This window comes from Geotrypetes seraphini, chromosome 15 (genome assembly GCF_902459505.1).
Source record: "Geotrypetes seraphini chromosome 15, aGeoSer1.1, whole genome shotgun sequence".
Taxonomy (NCBI): domain Eukaryota; kingdom Metazoa; phylum Chordata; class Amphibia; order Gymnophiona; family Dermophiidae; genus Geotrypetes; species Geotrypetes seraphini.
The window spans coordinates 2,884,734-2,912,274 of NC_047098.1; the positions used below are offsets into that span (position 1 = coordinate 2,884,734).

Sequence of the window (27,541 nt, forward strand, 5' to 3'; positions counted from 1 at the left end):
GTGGGTTTGAACCCACAACCTTATTATTAGGCAAATCACTTAACCCTCTAATGCCTCATGTACAACAAAGTTAGTTTGTGAGCCCACTACGGTCAGTGAAAGTTCCTGCATGTAATAAATGTAAACCACTTTGGTTGTACCATAGAAAGGTGGTATATCAGTTCCTTTATAAAGATATAGGAGAGATGCTGAACAGGACAAATAGGGATGCAGAGGGAAGGAAGATGGATGGTGAACATGGAGAAAGAAGAATTGTCGAAAAACAAAACAGAAAAGCAGAGACCAGAGTGAATCTGACTTTACTAATTGGGATATTTAAGCGTTTGGAAATGTACATCTTTGATAGTTTGCAGTTCAGTTTTTATGTCTAAATGTATTTATTGATTATCAAAGTGCAATAAAACATACCAAACCGTTTTCCTTTATAGAGGCACCATAGTATCCCATCCCCCTCAACACAATATATGGGCACACAAAGAAAATCAAATCATTTCACAAATTCAATAGTCGGCTTCGAGCATATGGAGTAAAGTCCATCCAAAAATGTTCCCAAAACGCCGTTCTGAGGGCGTAAACTGCCTGCGTTGCAAAGAAGCATCCACTATCATCCGTGATCTCCACTGACCATATGTTGGCTCATTGGACAGCCACTTGGTCAAAATGGTCTTCTTTCCCATCAACATCGCTCTGGCTACAAATGCAGACAAACCTTTTGGCTTAGGTTGTGTTATATTGTAAAATCCCAAATAGCGCTCTGGGAGTTGGAATCCATCGTCTACCCCACAGAGATGATGAGTCCAAAACTGAGTAACAAGAGGACAGGCCCAGAACATATGTCCCAATGATGCATTGGCTTGAGTCGGTTTCCAGACTATTTTGTTTGTCTTCATATATCTGCTACTGATTTGTGGTTCCTTATTTCATATTTGTTGAGGGTCTAGATCTCATAGCAGCCCTGTTTGTTCAGTTTTGGGTGTTTTAGGACCTGGTGTAATATTTCCATGTCATAGATAAGGTTGTTGCTCCTCGAGACCTTTTGTGGTATGGTAAGGTTCCGAATGTATTTTAGCATAAATTAATAAATAGAGTTTTGCAGTAGGAAAATTGTGTATTGACCTTACTGAGATTACATCAAAACATTAATTGGAGTTTGTTATCACATCAGGCAGGGTTTTACAACATTTTGCAGGATCTGATGTGTGTTGAGGTGTTTGGGTTTGTTTGTTTTTTAAGCAGACATGTCTGATCAGGTTCAAAGTATGAAACGCTGCCTCTTGAGGAGTCTTTAAATACAGATGAACTGCCGATCCCACCCTTTCCGCTGTGGACTTCCTGTTTCTGAAGGGTGAAACTGGCAAAGCCAATAGCAGTGAAACCTGAAGAGTAGCTGTTTCAGTGGTTGGCAGGAGGCTGAGGAAGTTGTGCCACTGGACCAGGGCTGCCATCCACAGACCCATTGGTGGTATGTATCTTTCTCTCATACGTATTCATTGGGGAGACACTGGAAGTCTGGCTTGCTTTGGGAAGTTCTCGTAGAGCGGCACTCGTCAAACTTTCTGTGGCTGTGACCCTATTATCATGGTCATTGGCCATAGAAAGAACTTGGCCCCCAGAGACACAAGCTGATGACAGGCCACAACCCTGAGGTTACTTTGGGAAGCCCTTTCTTACAGGCTGCCTCGGACATGTTTAGCAGAACCAGCAAGCAGCTTCGTTGTGGCAACCTTAATGTAATGGAAAATCCCCCATTTTTCTCTCACGAGAGAGTTAGTAAGAACCTTGAAAGTTGGAGCAGAAATTAAGCAATGTTTAACATCAGTGATTTATAAAGTGCTTTTAACCAAAGCACACTCATAGCAGTAAAGATAATACAAGATCATATGTACAAGGTACGAGTTATAAACTAGTGTACAAAGTCTTTACAGATAGGTGTAAACAGTATTTGAAGCAGACAAGTCACAAAGACCTTTTTATTCTAACCTGGTAGTTTCTAGCTGCTCCAGCACACGTGAAACCAGTGAGATTTGGTGCAATTGTCCAGGGAGTTCTTCCCCTAAGGCTATTTGTATCCTCCCTGCTGCAAAATACCTACTGTAGATTGGTCACTGCAGCGATGGCCTTGATCCAGGGGTTTTGAGCTAGAGTTCTTTCTAGAACTCAGGAATCACAGGATCGTAAAGAAGTCACTAGGTGTCACTCTTACACAATGGGCACAATTTCCCCTTATACCCCTCCTCTCCCCAGCTAGAACTCCTTCTAGAGCCTGGGACCTGAATGCAGTCACTAGGTGTCACTCTTAATCAATGAGCACAAATTTCTCTCCCTCCCCCACCCCTGTTCCCCCGGGAACTGTGAACCTCCACCGTCAAGCCAGGGAGCAGAAACCCAAGTGAGGGATTGAACGATGATCTACAACACTGAGCCACCAGGTCAGCTCTATCGATCTGTTCTTTTCAGATTAAAGATGGTTCTACTTCTTAGAGCGATTCATTTTTCCAGCAAGTGTGAGGCATGGTTGCTTTAAATTATGAAGTTTTTTTAAGCATCTTTAGCCGATTCATAATTTGTTGAGCTCCTGGAACTAAAAGATCACATGGATACATTTCAGTGAAGTCAGCTAGTGAGATGGAGCTGCAGTTTGGAGTAAAAGGGACGAGTGAGTGAACAGGCTTCCTCGGAGTCCCTTAGCAAGAAGAATCCACAGTCCATGCTAGGTGGCAGGACTTGCAGAGGATGTGGTTGTCCAGGGGGTAGCACCCCTTTTCTGTAGGCTCAATGGAGAGGGGGATCTTGCACTTCTGCAAAGGATACAGAATGAGGTCAATGGAACAAGTTCCTATGGTTCACTGAGTTTTGAATATGTGCAGATGGTGTTGACACTATCTGTTATCTCTCTCCTCTCTTCCTCCTTCCTCTGTTTTGTCAACTTCTATTAAGCCAAAAAAAGGCACCAGGGAGGGGAAAGCCTGCCATTTTGAACTGGCGGCCCTTGGGGCAGGAGGGACCAAGCTTCACTCCTGCTCCTGTCAAAGGTATGGGGGGAGGGTCGCATCTGGTGACAGGAGGGAGTAGGCATCCCTCCTGCCGATTTTCGCTGGCACAGAGAGGGGGTTGGTCTCCGGTGCCAGTTTGTTGAGAGGATGTCAGGGAAGGCTGTCATCGGCGGGGAGGGGGCTTTTTTCTTTATTTTTTTAAAATGAGACAGACATTGTGTGTGTGTAACATATGCATAACGTCTGTGTCCATAAAAAAAAAAGAAAAGAAAAAAAATCTGAGTGGTAGGAAGCTGCTTCGGGGCTTCCTTTGCCAGCTCTGCGCATGTGTGAGAGTCACTCTCACAGCGATTCATCAGCAGGATCAGACGGGGATTAGGACAAACCTCTGCTCAAATCATTTACATTCAAGTTTTTTTGTGCATCAATAGCTCTTTTGGAATCGGCCAAAAATTGGATCGGAGCGGACCCATGTGGTCTTACCAACCATGCTTAGTGCATCTAGCTCCGAGTCTATGTCGCTTCATCCAGTAATGCAATTTGAGCTCTGCAGGGCCTGTTTTTACTGAAGCCCGTCTGCCCCATTCATTTCATTGGCATCTTATATTTGTGGCAGTTTTCCTGAGGTCTTTAGGAAGACACAAAGGAAACAAATTCTTGATCTTCATTTTTTGTTTTACATTCTAGAACGGGGTGGTGGAACAAGGGCCGCAATCCAGCCTGGTTTTCAGGATTCCCCCAATTAATATGCATGAGAGCTATTTGCATGCACTGCCTGCATTGTATACAAATATGTCTCATGCATATTCATTTAAATTCAATACAAAAAAAGCTATACAAACCATTGCACCATATACCTTAAAAACATTCAATTACATAACATATTTCATAAACTCCAAAACAGTACACGTGAAGCCCTCCCAGACTACCCTAGTTATCACAAAATGTCATCAAAAGTTCATCCAATATATGAAATACTGTCCAATCAGCAGATCAAATAAAATGGCTTCATCACTGTGCCAACTCGCAGTTTCCTTGTCTTTCAATCCGTTGTTAACTCTTCACCATATTACACCGAGTCTGATCACAAATGAGCAGTTGGATGAACTTTTGATGACATTTTGAGATAACTAGGGTAGACTGGGAGGGCTTCACGTGTACCGTTTTGGTGTGAATGTTTAAAAACCGCAAATATGGATTTTAGTGGGGGAGACAGGAGAGAGCAGCCGGAGCGCCGGCGAGTGAAGGAAATCACTCGCGATATGCTCTGACCGCCTCTTCCTGCACTAAAGGTGGGCCTCACCAATCAGGAGCTGCATGTCAAAGCTCTCTCCTGCCTCTCCTGCCCGATCATTCGCAGTCGGAAAATACCGTGAATGACCGGGACCGCGAATGTCCGGGGGAGCACTGTATGGTACAATAAAAAATGATTAATAAATGCATATATTGATTATATTATTTAATGGTTTGTATAGCACTTTTTGTATTGACTTTTTGTAAATTAACCAGAGCTATTGAAAGTATTTTATAAGTCCCGATGGTTGTCGTGTATTGGTCATCATGAAAACCCAACTGGATTGCGGCCCTCTTTCCCCACCCCTGGTCTACAACTTCTCCTCCACCCCCAGCTCCCCAATCTTTGTATAACTGATACTGCTGTATTTCCATCAATCCCATGAGAGACAGTCAATAGCAATTCATTTCCTGATACTATAGAATATACTAGTAACATCCACCTACCTCACATCGATAACAGTTTTCATGGAAACTTTGCCCTAAGCATTCGATTTTGTAGAAGTTATTCCCATCCACAGGGATAATAGGATTGTGGCAGACACTACACACTGAGGCATATTTCCTGGAAGAAATGGGAACCAGAACATAACATAATAACCAGGAATTGCAATTTATTTACCTATCCTAGGATCATTGGCTGTAGATACAGGTCTTTTTTGGATAGGATGCTAGCATTTCAAGCAAGTAAACAACAGTCCTGGTTGGGCAATTATATTAACGGAACCAAAAGAACATAAAAGATGCCGCTGCCTGGCTGGCCCAGAACATCCTCTCCGACGTCAGAATTGACGTCGGAAAGAAGACTTCGTGTCGGCTTTAGCAGTAGCAGCAGGGCGGTAAGATAGCAGCCGACCCGGGGAAAGGAAGGAGGGAGGCTTTTTTTTGCGCGGCAGGGAGGGAAGGAGGTAAGCAGGCAAGCAGGCTGGCTTTGGCCAGGGAGGGAGGGAGAGAGGTAGGCAGGCTGACTTCAGGGGTGGGGGTGGGACAAAGTGTGGAAGGCAGTGAGAGGGACATGGGAAGGAGGCACCGGGGGCACTAAGGACATAGGAAGAAAGAGGGAGGGAATAGAAAGGGACAATTGTTGGGCCTGAGTGCAGAAAGAAAGAAATGAAAGAAAGGATACACAGACAGAAGGAAACGCAACCAGAGACTCATGAAATCACCAGACAGCAAAGGTAGGAAAAATGATTTTATTTTCAATTTAGTGATGAAAACGTGTCAGTTTTGAGAATTTATATCTGCTGTCTATATTTTGCACTATATTTGTCTATAGTTACTGAGGTGACTGAGCTCGCGGAGATGGAGCAGAAACGGGGTTTTTAAATTTTTGTCCTAGTAGTTTGCCAGTCCACAAAATAATTCTTTTATTTCTGCCGGTCCACGGGGGTAAAAAGGTTGAAAAACACTGCTTTAGATAACAAGTTGTACTTTTATTCTCAACACTTTATACTTTGCTGATTGTCCAGTTTCTCTTTTGTGTAAACCGCCTAGAAGTCGTTTGATTGTTGGTGGTATAGAAGAATAAAGTTATTATTATTATAATGCGACTTCCACCGGAGGGAAGCTACTGTGATGCCTGAACTAGGTGCGAGAGGTTAGGGAAGAGACTCAGCCTTTTGCAAATGACACGTATGCTGCCTTAGGAGGAATAGGAGGAAACACGGGGGCAAGAAAACATTGAAGCTTTCGTGGACTCGCGTGACCTCACTAACATTTGGTCATTTTACTATTGTTTGCTGTTAACAAAATTAAGTTTTATTTGAATCTCTTTATTCAATGCTACGAAAAGTAGAAATCTCAGTATAGCATGGATTGATTATAAGACAGCCTTTGACAACATCCCACATTTCTGGATAATAAATTGCCTTGAAATAGAAACTTGATGGCAGATAAAGGCCAAATGGCCCATCCGCAGCATCCACTATCTCCTCTCCCTATTGGCTAAGGCTCTTAACATTTGCATCTCCTCTTCCTATTGGCTAAGGGTCTTCACACCTGCATTGTGAGGTCATAGAGCTTTATGGTTATAGAAACATGATGGCCGATAAAGGCCAAATGGCCCATCCGCAGCATCCACTATCTCCTCCTCTTCCTATTGGCTAAGGCTCTTAACATTTGCATCTCCTCTTCCTATAGGCTAAGGCTCTTCACAGTTGCATTGTGAGGTCATAGAGCTTTATGGTTATAGAAACATGATGGTAGATAAAGGCCAAATGGCCCATCCAGTCTGTCCATCCACAGCATCCACTATCTTCTCCTCTCCCTATTGGCTAAGGCTCTTAACATTTGCATCTCCTCTTCCTATAGGCTAAGGCTCTTCACAGCTGCATTGTGAGGTCATAGAGCTTTATGGTTATAGAAACATGATGGTAGATAAAGGCCAAATGGCCCATCCAGTCTGCCCATCCGCAGTAATCTCATCCACTGGAAGCAGTTCCTGCAGGGTTTTTCTTTGGAATGTATGAACTTCTCACCACCTACCCTGCCAGGGTCCTTTAAGAAGACCAAGTACCACCCTCCTTTCTAGAATTCAGCACAGCTGCAGAAGAAGGCTCACTTTGACACATACATAGGCCTTAAGGGTCCGAAGCCAAGGGATCTACTGTTGCATGAGCATGGCGACCTCCAAATGCAGCTGCCAGTGCGAGAGCAAAGGCTGCGTTGAATTCATGAGGACTCAAGAGGACTTGCTGCATTCTGCCAGTTAACTGTATGTTTTGAAATTGGGACTGAGAGGCGGGTGAAACCCCACCCCCACCTCTGATCCATGCATATTAATAAAGTGTTTATTGCTTGTGATTTTTAGGTTGTAGTCTGACATAATTGAAGTCCTTCAGTGGGTGCTGAAAAGTTCTCAGCCCATCTAACCAACGTCATAAATTCAGAGTGTTATTTTGCCACTGTAGCTAAAAAGAGTGTCATCTTATTTCATTAAGTAACAAAATTATATGTTTTTTGACATTGTTTCAGATCATTGAATGAACCATATCCGCATCATTCTCTTCTTGGTTGGGGTGAGAGCTTTTCAGCACCCCCTTGTATTTATTTTTTTCATTAAAAAAAAAATACATTTTTTGCACCACTTAAAAGCTTGAACATTCTGGGGGCAAGATTTCAAGATGTGATTGTTGTTGTCACAAACACTCCTCAGAGCGGAGTTGGGAAGTGACAAAACTGCTCTGATCCATTAAGCTTGGCCAACAGATTGCCAAGTGCCAGGAAACTGGATCTAGGGAACACTAGAATGGTCAGATTACAGAGGTGTCAGTTCCAAGTGATTTCTCAGTGAATTGTATAGACCAGGGGTGTCAAACTCAAATCACATAGGGGGCTGAAATCTAAAACACAGGCTAAGTCACGGGCCAGATTTTTTAGTAAGATACTTACCCCCTCCTTTGCTGACACACAGCGTGGGCCCCAGCGCCAGCATCGGATCAATCGCCGCCAGCGCCAAAACCCACAATGCACGCCAGCAAAGGAGGGGGGTTAGTCTTAGTAGAAGTATAGGGATGCAATCTCTCCAACCCCACGCCGACTACAAAATAAATAAAAAAAGACTTTTCATCTCTTTTAGGACCGAGTTCACGCTTGCTGTCTAACACCAGCTCTGGCAGGATACATATATCAAATCTGACGTATTGTAATCACAAAACAAAAAATAAAATTATTTTTTCTACCTTTTGTTGTCTGGTCATTTTGCTTTTGGTCTAAGTTTCTCTTTCTGATTTTGTCCGTCTTCTCGTTCTCTTTCCATTGTCTGCTGTCCATTTTTTTCTCCTCTTCTCTCTTGCTCCAGTCCCTGTCTCCAACATATTGATTTTTTCCTTTCAACTTTTCTCCTTTTTTCTTTTCTGCCTCTGTCCACTCAAATCTTGCCCTTTCTCATCCTTCTTTTTAAATTTTCAGCTACCTATCAATTTTCCATCTTCTCTTATTCTGTAGCTCTCCCATTTCCCATCTCACTCCTTTCCTCCTATTTCCTTCTATCTCTCCTCCTCTCTCCTCTTGGTCTAACATTTTGCTCCGTCTCTTTTCTGTTGTTCTTTTTCCCTCCCCCCTTGATGCTGAACAATGAGATGGAAGGGGGAAAAAAAGAGATGTTGCATTTCTCTCTCCCTTCCACCCCCAGGCCTAACATTTCTCCCTTCCTTCCATCTCCAGATACAACTTCTCTCCCTTTCTCTTCCCAACTACCCCCTATCCCATCTCTCCCCCTGTCTGCCTGCCTGCATCCCTCCCTCCCCCCAGGTCCACCATTTCTCCCTTTCTCTTCCCAACGGTTCTCCCTTCAACTATCTTTTTCCCTCTTCCTCCACACTACTCCAGGTCCAATCTCTCTCCCTTCATCTCGCTCCCTCACAGCCCAGGTTGCCTTTTCCTCCAGCACTGGACCCTCTCTCTTCACAGCCCGGCATATCTTTCCCTCCAACGCTGGTCCAATGTCGCCGCCAAGGAATCTGCCGGCCTCAGCAACTCGGCAGTTTTGTATGTGGTTCCCCCTTCTCCTTTTCACCTGCCACGGTCTGTCTCCAATAATGCACAACTTGCTGTTTCCACCCAGATGGACCGCGGTAGATGGAAGGCAGGAGGGGGAGCCATGGACAACACTGCTGAATTGCTGCCCAATCTGGCAGACTTCCCAGTGTGATGGCGATGTCGGACCAGTGTGGGAGGGAGGACACGCTGGGCTATGAGAAGGGGAATTCAGGAGCATTGCCGCGGGCCACATAAAAAGGCCAGGTGGGCCTTGTGTTTGACACATGTGGTGTAGAGACAGACAAGATCTTTGCTATGTCTGACCATGTGTTTTGTCATACTGTGCTCCTCCCTAAGGAAGCCCCTGATTGGCTCAGATGCCTCAGGCCCCTCCCAAGGGAGGAGCCTGAAGTGCCTGAGCCAATCAGGGCCTTAAGCCCCTACCTGTGTATCAGATGATGCACCAGGGCATGGCCTAAGGCTGTCATTGCCACGCAGGAGGCCAGAGGAGCAGGAAGGACTGAGCACCTCTCCTGCTTCCAACTTTTCAAGGTACCGTGAGTGGAAGGGGGCGTCCGCTAGCAGGAGGGAGTAGGCATCCCTCCTTCTGTTTGTTTTGGGGGTGGGGGGTGGAGGAAGGCGCGTCGATGGCAGGAGGGAGTCGGCATCCCTCCTGCCTTGTTTTGGGGGTGGGGGGTGGAGGAAGGCGCGCCGATGGCAGGAGGGAGTCGGCATCCCTCCTGCCTTGTTTTGGGGGTGGGGGGTGAAGGAAGGCGCGCCGATGGCAGGAGGGAGTCGGCATCCCTCCTGCCTTGTTTTGGGGGTGGGGGTGGAGGAAGGCGCGCCGATGGCAGGAGGGAGTCGGCATCCCTCCTGCCTTGTTTTGGGGGTGGGGGGGGAGGAAGGCGCGCCGATGGCAGGAGGGAGTCTGCATTCTTCCTGCCGTTTTTTAAGCGGTGGGGGTAGGAATGGATCCCTGACAGCAGTGACAGCTTCTCCTGTCCCCGACTCTGCCCCGACTCAATGCAAACTTAATAATGAATCAATCGCTGTTGGAAAATCGGCCAACAGTGATTGAGTCGCTATTGTTAGTGAATCTAGGCCTTAGATACCACCTTTTTGTAATTTTACAACCACACTCAAAGCAGTTTATATACAGGTACTTCAAGCATTTTCCCCGTCTGTCCCATGGGGCTCACGATCTATCTAATGTACCAGGGGATTAAGTGACTTGCCCAGGGTCACAAAGAGCAGTGTGGGTTTGAACCCACAATCTCAGGGTGCTGAGGATGTAGCTCTAATCACTGTGTCATCCTTCCAGGGAAAATATCCTACTACTGAAAAAAGCATGAGCTAAATATTTTTTAAAATTCTATGCATTCACTGGGACACAATACGCTGGGGTTCAGGGACCTTGAACTGATCAGGAAGAGCAATTGCAATGCTCTTTTATGAGACCAAAATGGTTAACTTCCTAATCACAATCCTCATTCTGAATCAGAAAAGGTGACTCATCCCTTCTTGATGCTTTGCAAAGCTGGTCTAATGTGATTCTAGGGATGTTTGTCATAAGAGAATCCTCAGGGGATCACAACACTGCTGCAGAGCTATTTCGGTACTAGAGAAGCAGTGATGGAAGTAAAGAACTGTTTTAAAGAGAGCTAATAAGGCAATCAGGGCTCCCATGTCCATTTGAAACCCTCCGTGTTTTTGTCAAAAGCTGTGCTCTTGGGCTGGAATATACGTAAGGTTTACAACGTAGGTAAAAGATTGGATTCTGACCATTTTGATATTTTCTAGGCGGGGGCGTCATGTTGGTGGGAGCGCACCCCCTCTTCCCCCATACTGCCTCGAGCAACAACTTCAGCGTGTTCCTTGTGAACGAGTCAGCTCTCTCGCCGACGTCACTTCTGGGTGCTGCGCAAAGGAAGCGACATCGGAGGGAGAGCCGCCAGGGTTGCGAGGAGCATGCTGACGTTGTTTCTCATGGCACGGGAGGGGGCAGAGATGAGGGCGGGGAGGGGCACCTCCACTCCAGGTGCCTCTCGTCCTTGTTATGCCCCTCAACCCCGAGGCAGATTTTGAAACATGATCTCATTTCAGGAGGCGACTTTTATGGCGGTCGCAGCCAGTACGATACGTGAGCAATGAGTTGCTGATACATTTATGAAGAGGTTTTTTTTTAAAAATGCGCTTGGATCGATGAAGAACCTGCTGTCAGTTCTTTATTTTTATTTCTTTAGCGGGGTTAGCGTGTCGGACATTTCATCATGCGCTAATCCCCGCAGCCGGCTAAAAAACTAACGCCTGCTCAATCTAAGCATTTTACAGTTAAAAAAATTAAAAAGTTAAAATGAGGGGGTGGCGCCATGGGTCCAGATTGTACTATTGTATGTTTAAATATATTTATTGATTTTTAAATCATATAATCAAGAATTATCTTGTACAGAAAGCAAATTAGCAATTCCACATAGAGCAAGAAACATTCCAATAATATTTAAATCATGTATAAATCAAAATGCTCAAGTCCTCAAATTTGGATCCAAGATTTCTTAGCGAGAACAAAAGAAAAGAATTGAACAGAATGTACACTCTTTCATTTAAAGTTAGCTAGAGGGCTGATTGCTGGGATTAATCAATCATCTTAGAGCTTATGATTTTTCTGCCTCCAATCGGGAGAGCGCTAAAAAAGAAGTCAACTGATTAGGCTCAAAGAAAACATATTTAACTGATCGGTGATGCACTATACACTTACAAGGATGTCGTAAATAGAAAGTAGATTGTACTATTGTATAATCTGGTAACCCTACACATGGGGATCTCAAATGCCAACGGGCGGGAACAGTCTGAAAACAGGTCATTGCTATTATAAACCATTGTAAGGCAGCCAGAAGCACCTGGTACCTGTAATAGTCCTGTGTACAGTAGACCTCATTCTGGTCATCCACAGCAAATCTCTCGTCTGCTATCCTGCGGTGGCACACCACGCAGGTGAAGCAGCCCGGGTGATACCCGCTTCCCATGGCACGGACTATCTTCTCAAGGATAACCTCCTGACAGCTGGCACATTTCTCTAGCGTGGCCTAAGGAGAGGGAGCAAGAGATGGTAAATGTGAGTCACTCAGGTCCAACTTACCAAATAAAGGCCCCCCTTCATCAGGTGTTTAGTGCAGGCCAGCGCGGTAAATGCTCCAACGCTCATAGGAATTGAATGAGCGTCAAAGCATTTCCTGTGGCGGCAACAGGAACGCTGCTTGATAAAAGGGGGCCAAATGTATTTACTGCAGAGAGAAAATGACTGTGGGAAGCTCGGCCTGTTTCTGAGGACAGTGTCTCCAAATGGGTTAGTATTGGTTCTGTTTTGGGGGAGGAGGCAGGGGAAGTTAACCAAAAAAAACCCACTGTTTTTATTATATGGCAACTGAAAGGGGATGGGGGAGGGGGATTTGTGTGGCAAGCTCAGAAAATCAGGGCCAGAAAGAAAATACGCAGGAAACTGCAGAGCTCTTGATCACTCGATTACAGGACAACCAGGAAAGCCCTGATCAAATCCCAAATTACTGTTCCTTATGACCCTGAGCAAGTCACTTAATCCCTCTACAAAATTCCGAGTGGTGGAGAACGGGTACAAGTGGATGGATTTTTTTACTCCATCAAGATTTACAAAGACTAGGGGACACTCAATGAAGCCAATAGGAGGAAATATGTTTTCACTCTGGAATGTACTGCCAGAGGTTGTGGCGAGAGTGGTTAATGTAGCTGGTTTTGAAAAAGGTTTGGCCAAGATCCTGGAGGAAAAGTCCAAAGTCTGCTGTTGACACAGACATGGGGATTCCAGGTGGCCTGCTGCTACGTGTGACTTGGATTGGCCTCTGTGAAGACGGGCTACTGGACTAGATGGACCTTTGATCTGATCCAGTAAGGCTCTTCTTATGCTCTCCGTTGCCTCAGATTGTGAGCCCTCTGGGAACCCTACTGAGAAAGGTGTCATCTAAATAGAAATAACGACCTCGGAGAGAACCTTTAAAGGAGGCAGATGGAGATCAAGATTCTGTAGAAGGACACGGACGCCTCGGGATTGTTTTTAAACAGAAGCTTGAAAAGAAAGAGTAATTTATTGATTATTGACATTTGATCATTCACTTATTGTCCAAAAGGAGCCCCAAAATTAACAAAACAAATCAATCCCTCTACCCCACCCTATAGTACAGCAATTCTGACACTCATAAGCCTCCCCCAATTTTCCAAACCAACCACAGCTGCCCTACAGGGTCCTCAGCTAGGCTGTTTCCTTTGGCGTTGTTAGAGAGAGCCGGAAAGTAAGGAGAAAACTGTTTACATTTGCTGCATTTAATACTAAGGATAAAACTGTTTCTGAGTTTGACCAATAGAAGATGGAGCAGAGTCGTGTCCCAGACCTAACTAGATCCACAGAGCCAACACGGCTGTTTCTGAAGACCTGACATAATTAGGCCACTGGCCTAATAACCATGGCCCCGCCCACAGGCCTGCCCAGTTCTACCCAGCCCCGCCCCATTCCCTCAACCTGTTCTCATGCTCGGAATCGTGATGCCCTCCTGATGTGGTCCCGAGCTGGAAGCTTTTCAAAACCCAAAGTGCCAGGTTTTTGAAAAGCCATCCAGATGCCCGGACATGCCCTCTATAAAGAGAACATGTCCGAGTAAATCTGGACGTCTAGTAACCCTAGAAATAATACAGGAATAATATTACTTATGTGGTAAGGAAGGACTATTCATGTGGCACATTATGATTGTTGTATGGTAATCAAAAATATAACATCTGATAAGTGAACAGCAAGAATGGCAAGAGCAGTATAATCTAACTAAACTAAACTAAACCTTAGGTTTATATACCGCACCATCTCCACAGTCGTAGAGCTCGGCACGGTTTACAGGAATTGAGATGAAAAAGGAACTTCGAGGAAAGAAGAGGGTTTGGAGGACTAAGATATCAAAGGACTAGGTAAATGAGGTAAATGCCACACAATCATCAGAGAGAGCAGAAAGAGGACTCGCCTTCTGCATCCTCAGTGTTGATCAGGTCAGAATTTCCCCTCACTAAACTTCCTGGATAACTAGAGAAGAACAGTCAGAAAATGCAAATACAGGACTGTAGAATTATACTTAGTGATTGCAAGATACTATCAAATACACATTATACAGACATGGATGTTTTTATTTGTTAATTTTGAAATTCATGGTGGAGGGCGCCCTCTAGTGTTATTATTTGGTACTGCACCTGAACACGACAGCAGGCTGCGAGATGCTACAGAGAGTCTCTATCCAATGCTGCCGTTTCAGTCTTTTGCAATGGTCTGTTTGTTCTTATGGTTTTATGTTTTGATTATTTCACACATTTGTTGTTCCCTGCTTGGGGCTTTAGATTGTCAGGCTGTAAATTATTAACCCCCTCCTATACAAAGCCGCACTAGCTTTTTTAGCACCGGATGCCATGATAACAGGTCCCACGCTCATAGAATTCCGTGGCCAGCACTAAAAACGCTAGCGTGGCTTTATAAAGGAGAAGGAAAATAAGAAACAAAATATAGCAGTCTGTCTTAATAAAGAATGCAATATTCTGGATCTTATCGTGAGTGTGAGTGGGGCGAGATGGGGATGTGAAGAGATGTTTTCCTTTCTTCTTTTACTGATATACTTTGTTTGTATTTTTAATCCACCTTATTTATAGTTGGTTTTTACAAACCACCTCAATATGCTTCTGGCATGAGGCACAGGAAAACAAATTTTAATAAATAACCATCATCATCATAAAATACATTGTGCAAAGCCCTGAATATGGATCGATCTGAAGCAGCCTGGCTGAGAATGTCTAAGTCTAACCCAACCCCCCCTTTGGTTTTTACAAACCACCTCAATATGCTTCTGGCATGAGGCACAGGAAAACAAATTTTAATAAATAACCATCATCATCATAAAATACATTGTGCAAAGCCCTGAATATGGATCGATCTGAAGCAGCCTGGCTGAGAATGTCTAAGTCTAACCCAACCCCCCCTTTTATAAAACCATAGTGCACTTTTTAGCGCCGGCCGTGGCAGTAACAGCTCCGGCACTCATAGGAATTCTATGCATATTGCAGCTGTTACTGCCATAGCACTAGGGTTTTGTAAAAGGGAGGTAAGTGAACGGCTCCTAAGTGTACACTATGAGCAAATGAGAGCTTCACTATCTCAGTAGCAGGGTGCTTTTATGGAATAATTTGACTGGAGACCTCGCAGGCTGCTTTCAGACATTCAGAAATTTAAAAGGGTATTGAAAACAACTTGATTTATGGAGGCATTTTCCTGAATTTTATCTAATAAGAACAAGAATAAGAAAAGCCTTACTGGGTCAGACCAATGGTCCATCAAGCCCAGTAGCCCGTTCTCACGGTGGCCAATCTAGGCCACTAGTACCTGGCCAAAACCCAAGGTGTAGCAATATTCCATGCTACCGATACAGGGCAAGCAGCCTGGATGTTTTCAAAACCAAAAAGAAACTGTAGAGAAAAAGGTAAAATGTTCAAGGTATCTTAAACGTGTTTTGTAATTATGTCAAATTGTAACCTGTCAATTATATAATATGTATGTTTCACCTGTAAGACATTCTGAGCTCTTCAGGGACAACAGGATAGAAACCAAATTCAATAAATAAATAAGGAACTTTTATTTAAGTCAATAAAACATTTTTGAATCTTTAAGATTTTTTCCCACTCTCAGCTGTTGGACTGGCCATGGATTCTTGGGGAGGGGGGGGGATGGGAGGGGAACTGATTATATTGTTGAAAATGTTATTTCCTGAATGGTACTGCTGTTTGTATTTGCTTCTTACTGCTGGAATAATAAAAATCATTTAAACATAGGTCAATAAAAGGTTGGCTCTCATTTACATGAAGGCTGGACCCAACATGGTCTCCTTCTTCAGGGGTCTGAGATGTTGAGGGCTTCACTAGTGGAGAACCATGTGGAATAGAAGGGTTTTGTATAAAATCCCGGTCCATAAAGCCCTTCCAAAATACTTTCATAGTGGATGAGCCTCTGCTGCCGGGAGTCTAGTTCCCACCGGACTCCTTTCCTCTCGTGTTGGGTCTGGCCTTCATGCAAACGAGAGCCAACCTACAGGGATAACAGGGTACAGATAGAGGTTTACCTTACAGGACATTGAGCGAATAGGGTATGGATATTTTAGGTTAGGTAGGGAACACTTTCAGGTCATGGACCTGGGGGGCCGCCGCGGGAGCGGACTGCCGGGCACGATGGACCCCTGGTCTGACCCGGCAGAGGCAATGCTTATGTTCTTAACCTCTTTGGACAACAACATTTTATTGACCTGAACCTTGTACATTTTTCTCTGCAGTGTCATTTTGGTTTTGTTGCTCTACTTTCACTGCAGATCTGTTGGATTTTTGCCTTGTGTGCATGTTTCCCCCAGAGTGCCATGAGGTGTGCACACAGAAGACTTGCCTTGGCTTTACCTTGTAGCAGGGATCACAGACTGGCCGTCCATCCTTCTGGTAATAAAGTTGCCCCACTAGCTGGCGATTACAGGTCCTGCATGTGAAGCAGTCTGCGTGGTACTGTTTCCTCATCGCTTCGATGGTGCTGACAGGGAGCTTAATGGCCTTGTGGCAAAACGCGCAGATACCTGGAGATATAAAGCACCACCTGACTAGAAAGGCATCGTATCCAACTTTTCAATGGCAGAATAAGAACATAAGAATAACCTTACTGGGTCAGACCAGTGGTCCATCAAGCCCAGGAGCCAATCCAGGTCACTAGTACCTGGCCAAAACCCAAGGAGTAGCAACAGTCCATGCTACAGATCCAGGGCAAGAAGAGGCTTCCCCTATGTCTTAATAATAGACTATGGACTTTTCCTCCAGGAATTTGTCCAAACCTTTCTTAAAACCAGCTATGCTATCCGCTTTTACTACAACCTCTGTGAACATGATCCAGAGCTAAACTATTCTCTGCAGTTATAATTGATAACAAACTGACAAAGAACCTTCATGTGTCTGAAAAAAATGCACCCCTCTCCTTCGCTCCCCCCCCCCTCCCAGATATCCATTTGCTAATCTCAAGATAAAAAAAATACAGAGGTTTCCAGGTACAGTCTTCCATCCCTGACAACTGCATCATCAGTACTCATAAAGGCTGGAAGAACAGAAGACTCCAAAACCAGTCAGGGGAGCTCTAACCTTGTCCCCAAACAACTGCTATAGAGTTTGGGTCCTGCCCTGTACCTGCAGAATTCGCCACCTGCTCCTTCTGGGTCTTGTTTGGGGTTTGACTCTGCTCTGCTTGCTTGAAGCTGGTGGGGAGAGTCGTCTGTGGCTTTGATTCCACGGGGAAAGCAGAGGAGACCTGCTGCAACGATTAGAAAACAGTCTTAGCTGTCACAGGTAAAGAGTACAGAGAGGCTTTATCTGCCAACCAGAGCCCAGGTCAATTTATGATATACTGCCCAGGAATTTCAATGATATTTTGCACATATAGAAGCTCGGGTTGTCTGTGCCCCCCCCCCGCTCCTCCCCGTTCACCGCCGCGAGCAACAAAAACTTCAACGTGCTCCTCGCGACCACTTCAGTTCTCCCTATGATGTCACTTCCCATCCGTGGCACCCAGAAGTGACATCAGCGGGAGAGATGATGCGGTCGCAAGGAGTTGTGAACTAGAGGTATAGGAAAGGGGGGGGCACACGCGTGGCGAGGGGAGGAGGAGGAGGGATGCCAGAGCCCCCACCAAAGGAAGACTTTGCTGTCTCTCTCCTCCTATTCCCACATCCAGCATCACGCGCTTCTCAGATCTCAATCTACACCCTGGCAGTGGCGTAGTAAGTCCGCCCCGGGCGCCATGTTGGTGGGGGCTCCGACACCCCCCTCCTCTCCGCCCCACTGCACAGGGTGCCCAGGGTGGAATGCCCTCCCACCCCCACCCATTACAACGCCACTGCCAGGGTGTACATTGCTGAATGTGGGGATAAGAGCAGAGACAGCAAAGTCTTCCTTTTCTCGGGATTCCTGGAAATGTGTGCTAGGGTTTAGGAAGTTATGAAAAACCGATCTTTTTGTCCAGGCATTTCCCTGGGAGGGAGAGCCGGTGTTGGGGTTGGAGTTCCTGCTCGCACCAGTGAAGAGATGGGGGGGGAGGAAGGGGTGCTGGCCCCACCCCTCACCACGCCACTGAGACTCACTCTCTAATGCGCAGGTTTGATGCAATGATATCACACGCATGCTTGCATGCGGGTGACATCGCCTCGTTGCCTCCGCGGACGGCGCAGATGGCCTCCTGACGCAGTCCTGAGCTGGGAGCTTTTCAAAACCTGGAAAAGGTGTGGCTGAATTTAGATTTCTCTCCCCTACCCCAGCCTAGCTTTTTCAAGCGGTTAGGGCTACAGACAGCATCAGTAGCAGAGGTTGCAGGTTCAAGCCCAGAGCTGCTCCTTGCGACCCTGGTTCTATTTACTGGGATTCATAGGTTCAATACCTGGAGATTTGGCGACAAGGCTGGATTGAGCTTCCGTAGATCTGGGCCAAGTGGCTCTCCTGATATAGGGGGAGATGAATCTGCAAGGATTAGGCGAGGTGGGGGTTCTGGCATTGGAGGAGGTGGTGGCGGAAGGTCTGGGCTGAGAAAGTCTTCAACTGGGGAGAAGTCATCCAGCACTGGGTGAGGAAACGATAAGATTTCTGGGGGAAAAAACAACCAAACAAACATAAGAACATAAGCATAGTATTAGTGAGTCAGACCAATGTCGGTCCATCAAGCCCAGTAGCCCATTCTCACGGTGGCCAATCCAGGTCACTAGTACCTGGCCAAAACCCAAAGAGTTGCAACATTCCATGCTACCGATCCACGGCAAGCAGAGGCTTCCCCCATGTCTTAATAACAGACTATGGACTTTTCCTTCAGGAATTTGTCCAAACATGTTCCAGAGCTTAACTATTCTATGAGTGAAAAAATATTTCCTCCTATTGGTTTTAAAAGTATTTCCCTGTAATGTCATCGAGTGTCCCCTAGTCTTTGTAATTTTTGACAGAGTGAAAAATCGATCCACTTGTACCCGTTCTACTCCACTCAGGATTTTGTAGACTTCAATCCTATCTCCCCTCAGACGTCTCTTTTCCAAGCTTTAGAGCCCTAACCGTCTTAGTCTTTCCTCATACGAGAGGCATTTCTATGAAATATTCTACATGCTTCTCTCCTCTCCACTCCTCCCTACCCTCTTCTAAACCCTTCCTTTGTAATGTCGCCTAGAGCTTGTATAGGTATGTGCGTCCAACAAATGGAAGAAATAAATAAATAAAATAAGGCGTTCCATCCCCTTTACCATCTTGGTTGCTCTTCTTTCAACCTTTTCTAGTGCCACTATATCTTTCTTGAGATAAAGAGACCAGAATTGAACGCAATACTCCAGGTGAGGTCGTACCATGGAGCGTTACAGAGGCATTATAACATTCTTAGTCTTGTTAACCATCCCTCTTTAAACAATTTCTAGCATCTTGTTTGCTTTTATGGCCACGACCGCACATTAAGCAAACAAGATGCTAGGAATGATTAAGAAAGGGATGGTTTACAAGCGCTCACCGAAGACTAGAAGCTGTGATAACGAAAGGTTCTAGGTGCAGAAAAGGCTTCAAAATGTAGAATCTGTTCACCACGTCAGAATCCATCTCATTTTGGTATTTTATTCAGACATTCTTCTTGCGTTTGGGTGCGATTGTAAAGGCCACCTGTGTCACAGACATCGTGCAGAGGAACAATTCCTCGTATAACAAGGTGTAGAACTCGTGACTGGGGACATTAGTGCAGAGGCTAAAGATTGGCACGCCCTAAATGCTAAGGTAGCCCTAGAATATAATAGACGCCTTAGCACCTGCACTAAATCTTAATAAAAGGGAAGGGAAGGGAGGGGGGACTTGTATACCGCCTTTTTGTGGCTTTGGCATTTCAATGCGGTGGGCACTGCCCAGGGTCACAAGGAGCAGCACTGGGATTTGATCTCACAACCTCTAGGTGCAGAGGCAGCTACTGTACCAGTGAACCACACCTTCCCCCAGGACCCCGAAGTGAGCAGTGAATCGGAAATGAAGCATTATTTAACCCTTTAATTGGCAGATGGTGAAAATGGCTGCTGTACGTAACTTGATGTTGAACGCGATGCAGATCTCTCCTAAGAGCCATAGAAACACATGTTGCTTCTGAGCAACAAGGCCAAATAAAGGGTTAAAATGTGATCAGAGCATGACCAAAGGGGCCGGCCTGATGGTACATGGCATTGACGAGACGAAGGCACACAACGAGGAGTCGTGAGGACAAGATGTCAGAGTCTTTGAGCTATTGTTGGCTGAACTTCCGACATCTTGTCCTCACGATTCTTGTCATGCAGGAACCTCGAGCCTTCATAGACAGCAGAGGGGACAAACAGATGTGGAACAGGAGTTTGGAGACATGATATCGACTGAGATTAAAAGGATATTTTACAGGGGGTTGGGGGGAAGGATGGTAAGTAGTCAAAAAAATATTTTGAGGGGTAAAAAGTTCAAGAATATTCTCTCAGGTTAAAACCAAAAGTATGCTGCCCTTGAAAGATAAATGCATGAACACCAGAAATGGCATAGATATTTATCTCTAAATATACACCCAGCCACATCCTTCACACACCCCAAGGGGTGCACACTATAGCCCCTATCATTCCCCAAGTAAAGGGGAGGGGATTTGATATACCACCTTGCTGTGGTTACAGTCATAGAGCTTTATTTAAGCATTTATATACCACTTCTAGCCTCAGTGGTTTTACATTCAGATACTCAGGCATTTCCCCCTATCTCTCCCCCCTTGGGTTCACACTCTATCTCAGTGGTATTCAACCCAGTTCTCTGGGACCACCTGGCCAGTGAGACTTTCATGTTGTCTATAATAAATATGGATGACAGAGACCTTGAAAACCCGACTGGTCAGGTGGTCCCCGAGGACTGGGTTGAATACCACTGCTCTCTCTAATGTACCTGGGGAAATGAGGCTGTAGCTCTGCCCGCAGTACCACACACTCCCAAGTCAGAAGGAGTTGCATGGGGAACTGAACCCAGGCCTCCACTCAGACTATCCCCTCCCTGTTACTCTTGAGAGTACAAGTGTTATAGCCATTATTTTAAAACCATATCCACGTCTAATCAGCAGAATCCTGACACATATAAATAGATTTCACAAAGCTATTTACACATGCAGAATCACACCGTGGACAGATCTCTAGGTCCTATGGCTTGGGTGGGATGCATTTTCTCCGTTTGGGATAAAATTTCCACCCTGGGCTTTACAGCATTTAAAGGGCCGTGGGGGTTTGCTCATTTCGGTCAGGATTAAAAGAGTCACTGTCCTTAATCCTCTGTAGGTGAATGCCACCTTCCAATTAAAAGCAAGTGATCATTTTGACTCATTCTTTAATGAGCATCTGTAGGTTTGTAAGTAACAGGAGGCAGCTATCCAAGACTGATGCATGTTGGCGAATGTGCGGTGAGAGAGGAGATGAGCCACATTTTTCCTTTTAACAAACTGAAAGGAGACTAATTAGACAGTTTTTGAACCCAGCTAAGCTGGTGGTGGAGATAAGATCTCCTGGTGAGGCTCAGTCCCTTCCTAAGCAGGGAGATACTTTCACAGCCTTCCAAAGGAAACTTTTAAAGACCCAAAGATATGCAAGAAATTGTAGGTACATCTAATAATCTGGTGGGATTGGGGGGAGGAAGTGAATCGCAAGGCATAGATAGTATTTTGAACTGGCAGGAGGATGTTAGGGATCTTAATGGTTGTGCTGGGGAATAACTTGTCTAAAAAGATAGCTTGGATTTAGGCCAGCGTATCGTAAACTGTGTGCCGCGAGACACCAGAGAGGAGGAGAGGCGTCGTGCCAGCTGACTGCCTACAGGAGAGACACAGTCAGCCAAGGCCTTTCCTTCTCTTCCCTTCTGGCACCCCCCACTGGCGGCTCCGGGCCCATCCGGAGGGCCTTCGTGCATGCATGGACATCGGCGTGATGATGTCAGCTCACTTCCAGATGCCTCAAGCCATGGCGTTTAGTGTGCCGTGGCTCGACAAAGTTTGCGAGACACTGATGTAGGCAATACTGACGACAGCAATCCCTTGAAACAAACGCTCTTATAATGTTTTGTGTAATTGGTTCAAGTATGTGGTCATGACCCTGATTAAAAAAAAAAAAATCTGAAAGAACCTGTTAGGACAAAACAACGCCCCCCCTCCCCCCCCAGCAGAGTAGAAATCCTGTTAACTCTAGTTAGTAAAGTTGATTCCAGAAACTGTTTTGAGCCGACCGATACAAGCCACATTTCACTGCAGCTTAACCAGAGTCTTCCAAGGTGGCAGCAGCTCAGGACCTGAGGCTGAGCTCCTGCCGCTTAGAAGGCTAAGCCATAGGAGCTGGCTCTGGGAGTACAGGGGGTGCTGAGCATCCACATTTTGAGCAAGCTCCATCAGAGAGGGGTAACTGAGTTGGTTTTGGTGCCCTCTATCATTGTGAAAAGTTGATGCTTATAGGTTTGGGTGGATGCCAACTCCTGTGCCTGGCAGACTTCTGATCCTGGTTCAGTCCCCACACCTGGTAGCTTCTGGACAAGCCATAGTTCCAGTGGCTGTTGGAGTTTGGGAAAGCTCCAGGCACTGTGTCTGGCAGGTTTGGAGGATGCTACAGGCCCTGAGGCTATCAGGATGTAGGAATGCTCCATCTCTGTGCTGGTAGGATTGGAGAACACAACTGACCCCTTGGCTGTCAACATTTGGAGTCACTCCAGGCCCTGTGGCTGGAAGCATTAGGTGATGCTCCAGGCCTCATGGCTGATAGGATTTGAGGACACCACTGGCCCCTTGGGGATGCCACTGGACCTGTGAATGACAGGATTTGAGAATGTGGCTGGCAGGATTTAGGGATGCTACAAGGTGATCAGAAGAGATTGGAGATGCTACACCGGTAAGGCACTTTGTCTCCTGGTCATTTTTAGATGCTTTTCCAGACTAGGAAGGAGATTCTGAAGCTCCTTTCAAGCCCTTAGCTAGCCAACAGATCTAGTTCAGGCAGTGAGGCTGTATTGGTTTTGACTTCCCTTACCTTCACTGGAAGAGTCAGAGTTTTCTGGCTCAGACTCCGAAAATCTGTCCGACCCATGGCTTTCTGAGCTGTAGTTCTCATCGGATTCTTTTTCTGTTTCTTCAACCCTAGGACTCTGGCAGGGCTCATCGCCCCTGGCTTCTGCTTCCTTCAGTTTTCCCTCTTTTGTATCAGGTATACCTCTCCACGGGGGCACCAGGGTAATGTACACGGAGGAGACCATCCTTTTTTCAGACATCTTAAAAGCAGATGTCTACAAAAATAAATGCAAAAAAACCCTCAAAACAGAATATTCAAATGAAAAGCCTAGCGAGAACAGAATTGAGCAGATCTGAGGACTCCGGACTCAGCCAATTCACTAGACCTTCTCATGCGACCTCTGACTGTCTGGCTGTCACTGGCTGCTTCCAGAATCTAGGTGTGTGTTTTGGGAGTGGAAGTGGCAGGCGGGATCCCTGCAGCCATCCCCAGCTGTTACTGCACTTTGGCCTGGGCATGTTACATCCCTATAGACCACACCCTGCTTTCCAGATTTCTCACCCTACACAGCTACCTGCAGGGACATGACACAGTGAATCAGTTTTACCTGGCTTCTGAAAGAATACAGATTCCAGGTGTCTCCTGAAAATTCAGTCCTATCTTGTGCAAATACAGCTTTATCTGTGTCCTGCATCCTGTTACGGAGCGCTTGAGAGCCCCTGAACACCTTTTTACCTTTTCCCAGTAATTCTGGAAGGAGAAATCAATCCAGGGGGGGGTCTGGTAGAACCTTCATCTTTACTCCATCCTTGGGGGTCACCAGTGGCTCAGGGAGCAGAGGTAGGGTTACAATATGGCTCCAGAAAAAGGAGGACGGATTGAGACATCCGGGTTTTATTTCCATTGCTTTCAGTAGAAGTAAAACCCGGATGTTTCAATCCGTCCTCCTTTTTCTGGAGCCATATGGTAACCCTAGGAGGAGGAGACTAAGTGCAGTGGTCTGAAAACCTGGGAGACTCTTGATTCTCACTGAGGCTGCATGTGACTTTGGGCAAGTCACTTAACCCTCTGCTGCCCCCTAGGTATAATACTTAGATTGCAAGCCCAGTAGGGGCATGACATTACATTAAAATACATTTCTAGACCGCAATACCTTCCAAATCGATGCAGTTTACATCATCAAGAGGCTGTACATCACAGTGAAATACAAGAGAAATATCATCTTCCCTACTTTCCTAAGAATTTTACAAAAAGAGATGTCTTTAATAGTTTTATGAAATGCCATATGGTAACCCTAGAGGAGGGAGAGCCACTGGATTCCTTGAAAGTCAGACCTGCCAAACTAGCTTCTGGGTGTGGAGCCAGAGGTGGAGCTGGGGGTGGGGTCATGTGGTCTCTTTTTTTCAGGTCAAAAATATAGTAGCCCTGCATTTAAATACAATTTGCAGCCATCTACCAACATGTTCACTAGTTTGGCGCTGATCGCTTTTAATGCTGGCATTAGGTTTTTAAGTGTTTGCCCCTAAAGCAGGGATTTCTCAACCAAGTCCTATGGCTCCAGAAAAAGGAGGATGCATTGAGACATATGCAGAGTGCTCTGGTTTTCAGACTATCCACAATGAATATTCATCATATTTCTGAGGAAAACGCTAGCTAGTTGTAAATGAATATGCAGGAGAGAGATTTGCATACAACCAAGGCAGTCTATGTCTCATGCATATTTCTTATGGAAAGCCTGAAGCTAGACCTGAGACCCACCACTGCCACCCAAGACTGCCAGGGGGAACCAGGTGTCACTAGGAATACTTTTTGCTAGTTTAAAGTTTATTAGCATTATTGTTTTGTGGTTTCAGAAATCCCATCCTTTCATGTTGGTTGATAACCTTTTTGAACAAATATATTTTTGGGTTTCCTGAAGCAGTGAACGAAATGTGCCACGTCGGAACCATCAAATAGATAAGTACCTTTTTCACTTTCAAAATGTATTTAAGAGACAAAGAATTTTATGCCATTTCACATTGAAAATTTGCACAACTAAAAATTGTGGTGAGGTGGTTGGGAATTCCACCTCCTTTGGCCCCTCCAGGTCTCCGAGCACAATCCTACCATATATAAAGCCTGTTGATTTTGAAAAAGCTCTTTTTAACGTTATCTAGTGATCTTTTGCTTCCTTCTCTGGTATTTTTCCCTGTTTTTTGATTTTTGACTGAGGGGGAACCAGGTGGGCAGAAAAGGGCGAAGTGGGTTTGAAGCTTCTCTGGCAGAGCATACGTACACATATCAGGGCAGTGGTCTGCTTTCTAAAGGCTCAGTCTCCTAGAGATGCCAAGTTACCCATTGGGACAGCTCTGGATTTCTGACCACCCCATCCTGATGCATTATGGGACAATCAGACACTACATATCCCATACTGCTTTGGGATGTAAGTTCAAAGCCAGGTCTGTCTCAAAATCTCCCCTCTGGAACTGGGTGACCTGGCCTCTCTGCATTCATTACAGCAAAAGCAATCCCCAGAACCCACTCGTTCAGTGTGGGTGAAATGCATACTTTTCTTTCATGAAATATCTATCATATATCCTGCAGCAAACACTTAAAGTGATTCTTTAGGCCCACAAGAGGTGATGTTCTCAAAGCCGTGTCAGTGAGAACAAGGTATTCACCATATGTTTTCATCAGTCCAAAGTTTTCAGCATTTCTATGCATTCAATGTATTCTTAAATCTTCAAAATATGCTTATTAGCAGAGACAAATTCATCACTTATCTGCATTTGCAGGGTGGGGAGCAGGGGTTCAAATCTGTTTCAAGGCAATATCCCCCCTGTAGTAGGATCTCATTCCAAATTCATGCACTTTTCTTGCATGACACAATCTCAGATACAGCAAAGATTTGCAGATGTGACTGCAATGTAACCGATCGCTTGGGAGAATTCCCCCCCTTCCCCCTGTACAGATGACTGCCCGGCTCCTGGCCACTGCTTTATGATATGGCAGGTGTCATTCCGATCAGGTTAGCACATGCTTAGTGTAATCAGCCAGACCGGGCTTTGCACCCTTTTTCCTCTGCACATGTGGTTTTAGCAGCCTGGGTAAAGCACAGGGCTCAAAGTTCATGAGGGACACTGGGAGGAAGACCTCCAATTGCCCTGATACTTACCCTGGAGAGCCAGGGAAAATGGGAGCCAGACCAGCTCCCTCTGTAGAGCAAAGCTCTGATAACTGCATGCCACTCCCCCCTCCCCCCCAACATCCTTCTACATGAGAGACTCCTTGTGGAGTTACTGGCAGCCCTTCCCCCTGACTGCAGAGTGTGGGATGTGGAGACACAATAGGGGAGAATGGGGAGTGCTGACAGACCCTCTGATACCACCTTCCAGCCCCACACCCAGGGAGGGGGAGGGGAGAGGACTGCTCCTCCTGGGATCCAGTCTGCCCTAACCCTACCTTAGTCATACCATGCAGATCCAAGCCTCTAGCTAAGGAAACATGGGTCTGGCAGCTGGGCTCCAAACTTTACCTGGGCTCAGGCTCCTCTGATCCTCGGTTCTTTGTCTCTCTTTGCAGACTTGGAGTGATGTCACTGCCCCTCCCCCTGCATTCCTGGGCATTGACACAGCTGGAAGAGTGCCAGACCCCCCCCCCCCTCCCAGGCATCTGGGTCCTGGCAGCATGCTCTGCCTTTCCTGTCTTGCAGGAGATCCTAGGCCAGAAATAAACCCAGCAGCTTCTGCAGGAACAGCACAGGATGGGTACCCAACCTCAGCCAGGAACAATGTTTGCACTGGCAGGTTATCTCCTCTCCTGCTGGTGCTAGAGTGGCCAGATTGGGAGATTGTAGACCGCTCCTGGATTTCAGGTAGCCCTATCCTGACCTGCAGTGCTGATTTCAATGGCTAGACTCAAGGACTACAAATCCCACACTGCTCTGGGCTGTAGTACTGTTATTTATGATTTCTGTAACGCTACTGTACATTAAATATGCAAGAGACAGTCCCTGCTTGAAAGAGCTTACAATCTAATTATGACAGAAACACAGGACAAAAAGGGAACCGATACACACTGCTCAGGTAGGGAAGTGAGGAGGCGGACAGGGGAGAGGGCTGTAAAGGGAATGAGCACAGATGTGGGTTAGGACTTAAACGTAGCTTCAAAAAAAGTGGCCTTTCAGCCTGGATTCAAATACCTCCAGAGATGGAGGCTGACGTACGCACCGAGTCAAGCAGGTTGGTTCAGGTATACAGCGTAGCAAGGTGGACGGGACGGAGTCGTGAGAGGAGAAGAAAGACAGGGTTGTAAGTTTAAAACTAGGACCGAGCAAAGCGTCTCCCTCCTGGAACGGGTAACTTGGCCGCTTTCTGCTTCAGTCTAACACGCAGGGCCTCCAAACTAGGGCGGTTGATAAAACACCAGGAATATGTGTAAAAAGCCATCCTCGATTACTGCTCAGACAAGATCCTCCCCTTAAATGTCTTATTATTCGATATATTTGATGGATTTCTCCCCATAACCTTCCATCTCCAAATGTCATGTCCGTATAATTTTATATTATTATTTTGTAATTCCTCCTTTTTTAACTATTTTATATTCTGTTCACCGCTTAGAAGTACGATCAACGGTATAAAAAATTTTACTACACTAAACCACTTACATTGTAAGGAAAAA

The 27,541-nt window shown here is 45.7% G+C and overlaps 1 protein-coding gene across 4 annotated transcripts; it reads right to left on the reverse strand.

Annotated features, from left to right (window-relative positions):
• Positions 1-282: 282 nt before the first annotated feature.
• Positions 283-26,459, reverse strand: FBLIM1 (filamin binding LIM protein 1). 4 transcript variants are annotated; one of them, XM_033921204.1, is made up of 8 exons: positions 26,397-26,459; positions 22,904-23,156; positions 18,271-18,473; positions 17,028-17,151; positions 16,260-16,429; positions 11,670-11,848; positions 4,734-4,851; positions 283-2,798 (listed from the first exon to the last, which is right to left on the reverse strand). In XM_033921204.1, exons 2-8 carry the CDS (start codon positions 23,139-23,141, stop codon positions 2,685-2,687), a joined length of 1,146 nt encoding a protein of 381 aa, XP_033777095.1. In that variant the 5' UTR covers positions 23,142-23,156; positions 26,397-26,459; the 3' UTR covers positions 283-2,684. The 4 variants fall into 4 exon arrangements, with proteins under 4 accessions (XP_033777095.1, XP_033777096.1, XP_033777093.1 ...); XM_033921205.1 differs by lacking the exon at positions 26,397-26,459 and adding an exon at positions 23,618-23,740 and having other exon boundaries at positions 17,028-17,148; XM_033921202.1 differs by lacking the exon at positions 26,397-26,459 and adding an exon at positions 23,618-23,740.
• Positions 26,460-27,541: the final 1,082 nt, after the last annotated feature.

What these genes read in the sequence shown, in the direction of transcription:
- FBLIM1 (XM_033921204.1), bottom strand. Translation starts at nt 23,141, where the DNA reads ATGTCTGAAAAAAGGATGGTCTCCTCCGTGTACATTACCCTGGTGCCC. An exon ending in GCAGGTGGCGAATTCTGCAG is followed by an intron (nt 16,430 to 17,027) that starts GTACAGGGCAGG and finishes TTATATCTCCAG; the next exon opens with GTATCTGCGCGTTTTGCCAC. An exon ending in TCTGTGATCCCTGCTACAAG is followed by an intron (nt 11,849 to 16,259) that starts GTAAAGCCAAGG and finishes CCCTCTCCTTAG; the next exon opens with GCCACGCTAGAGAAATGTGC.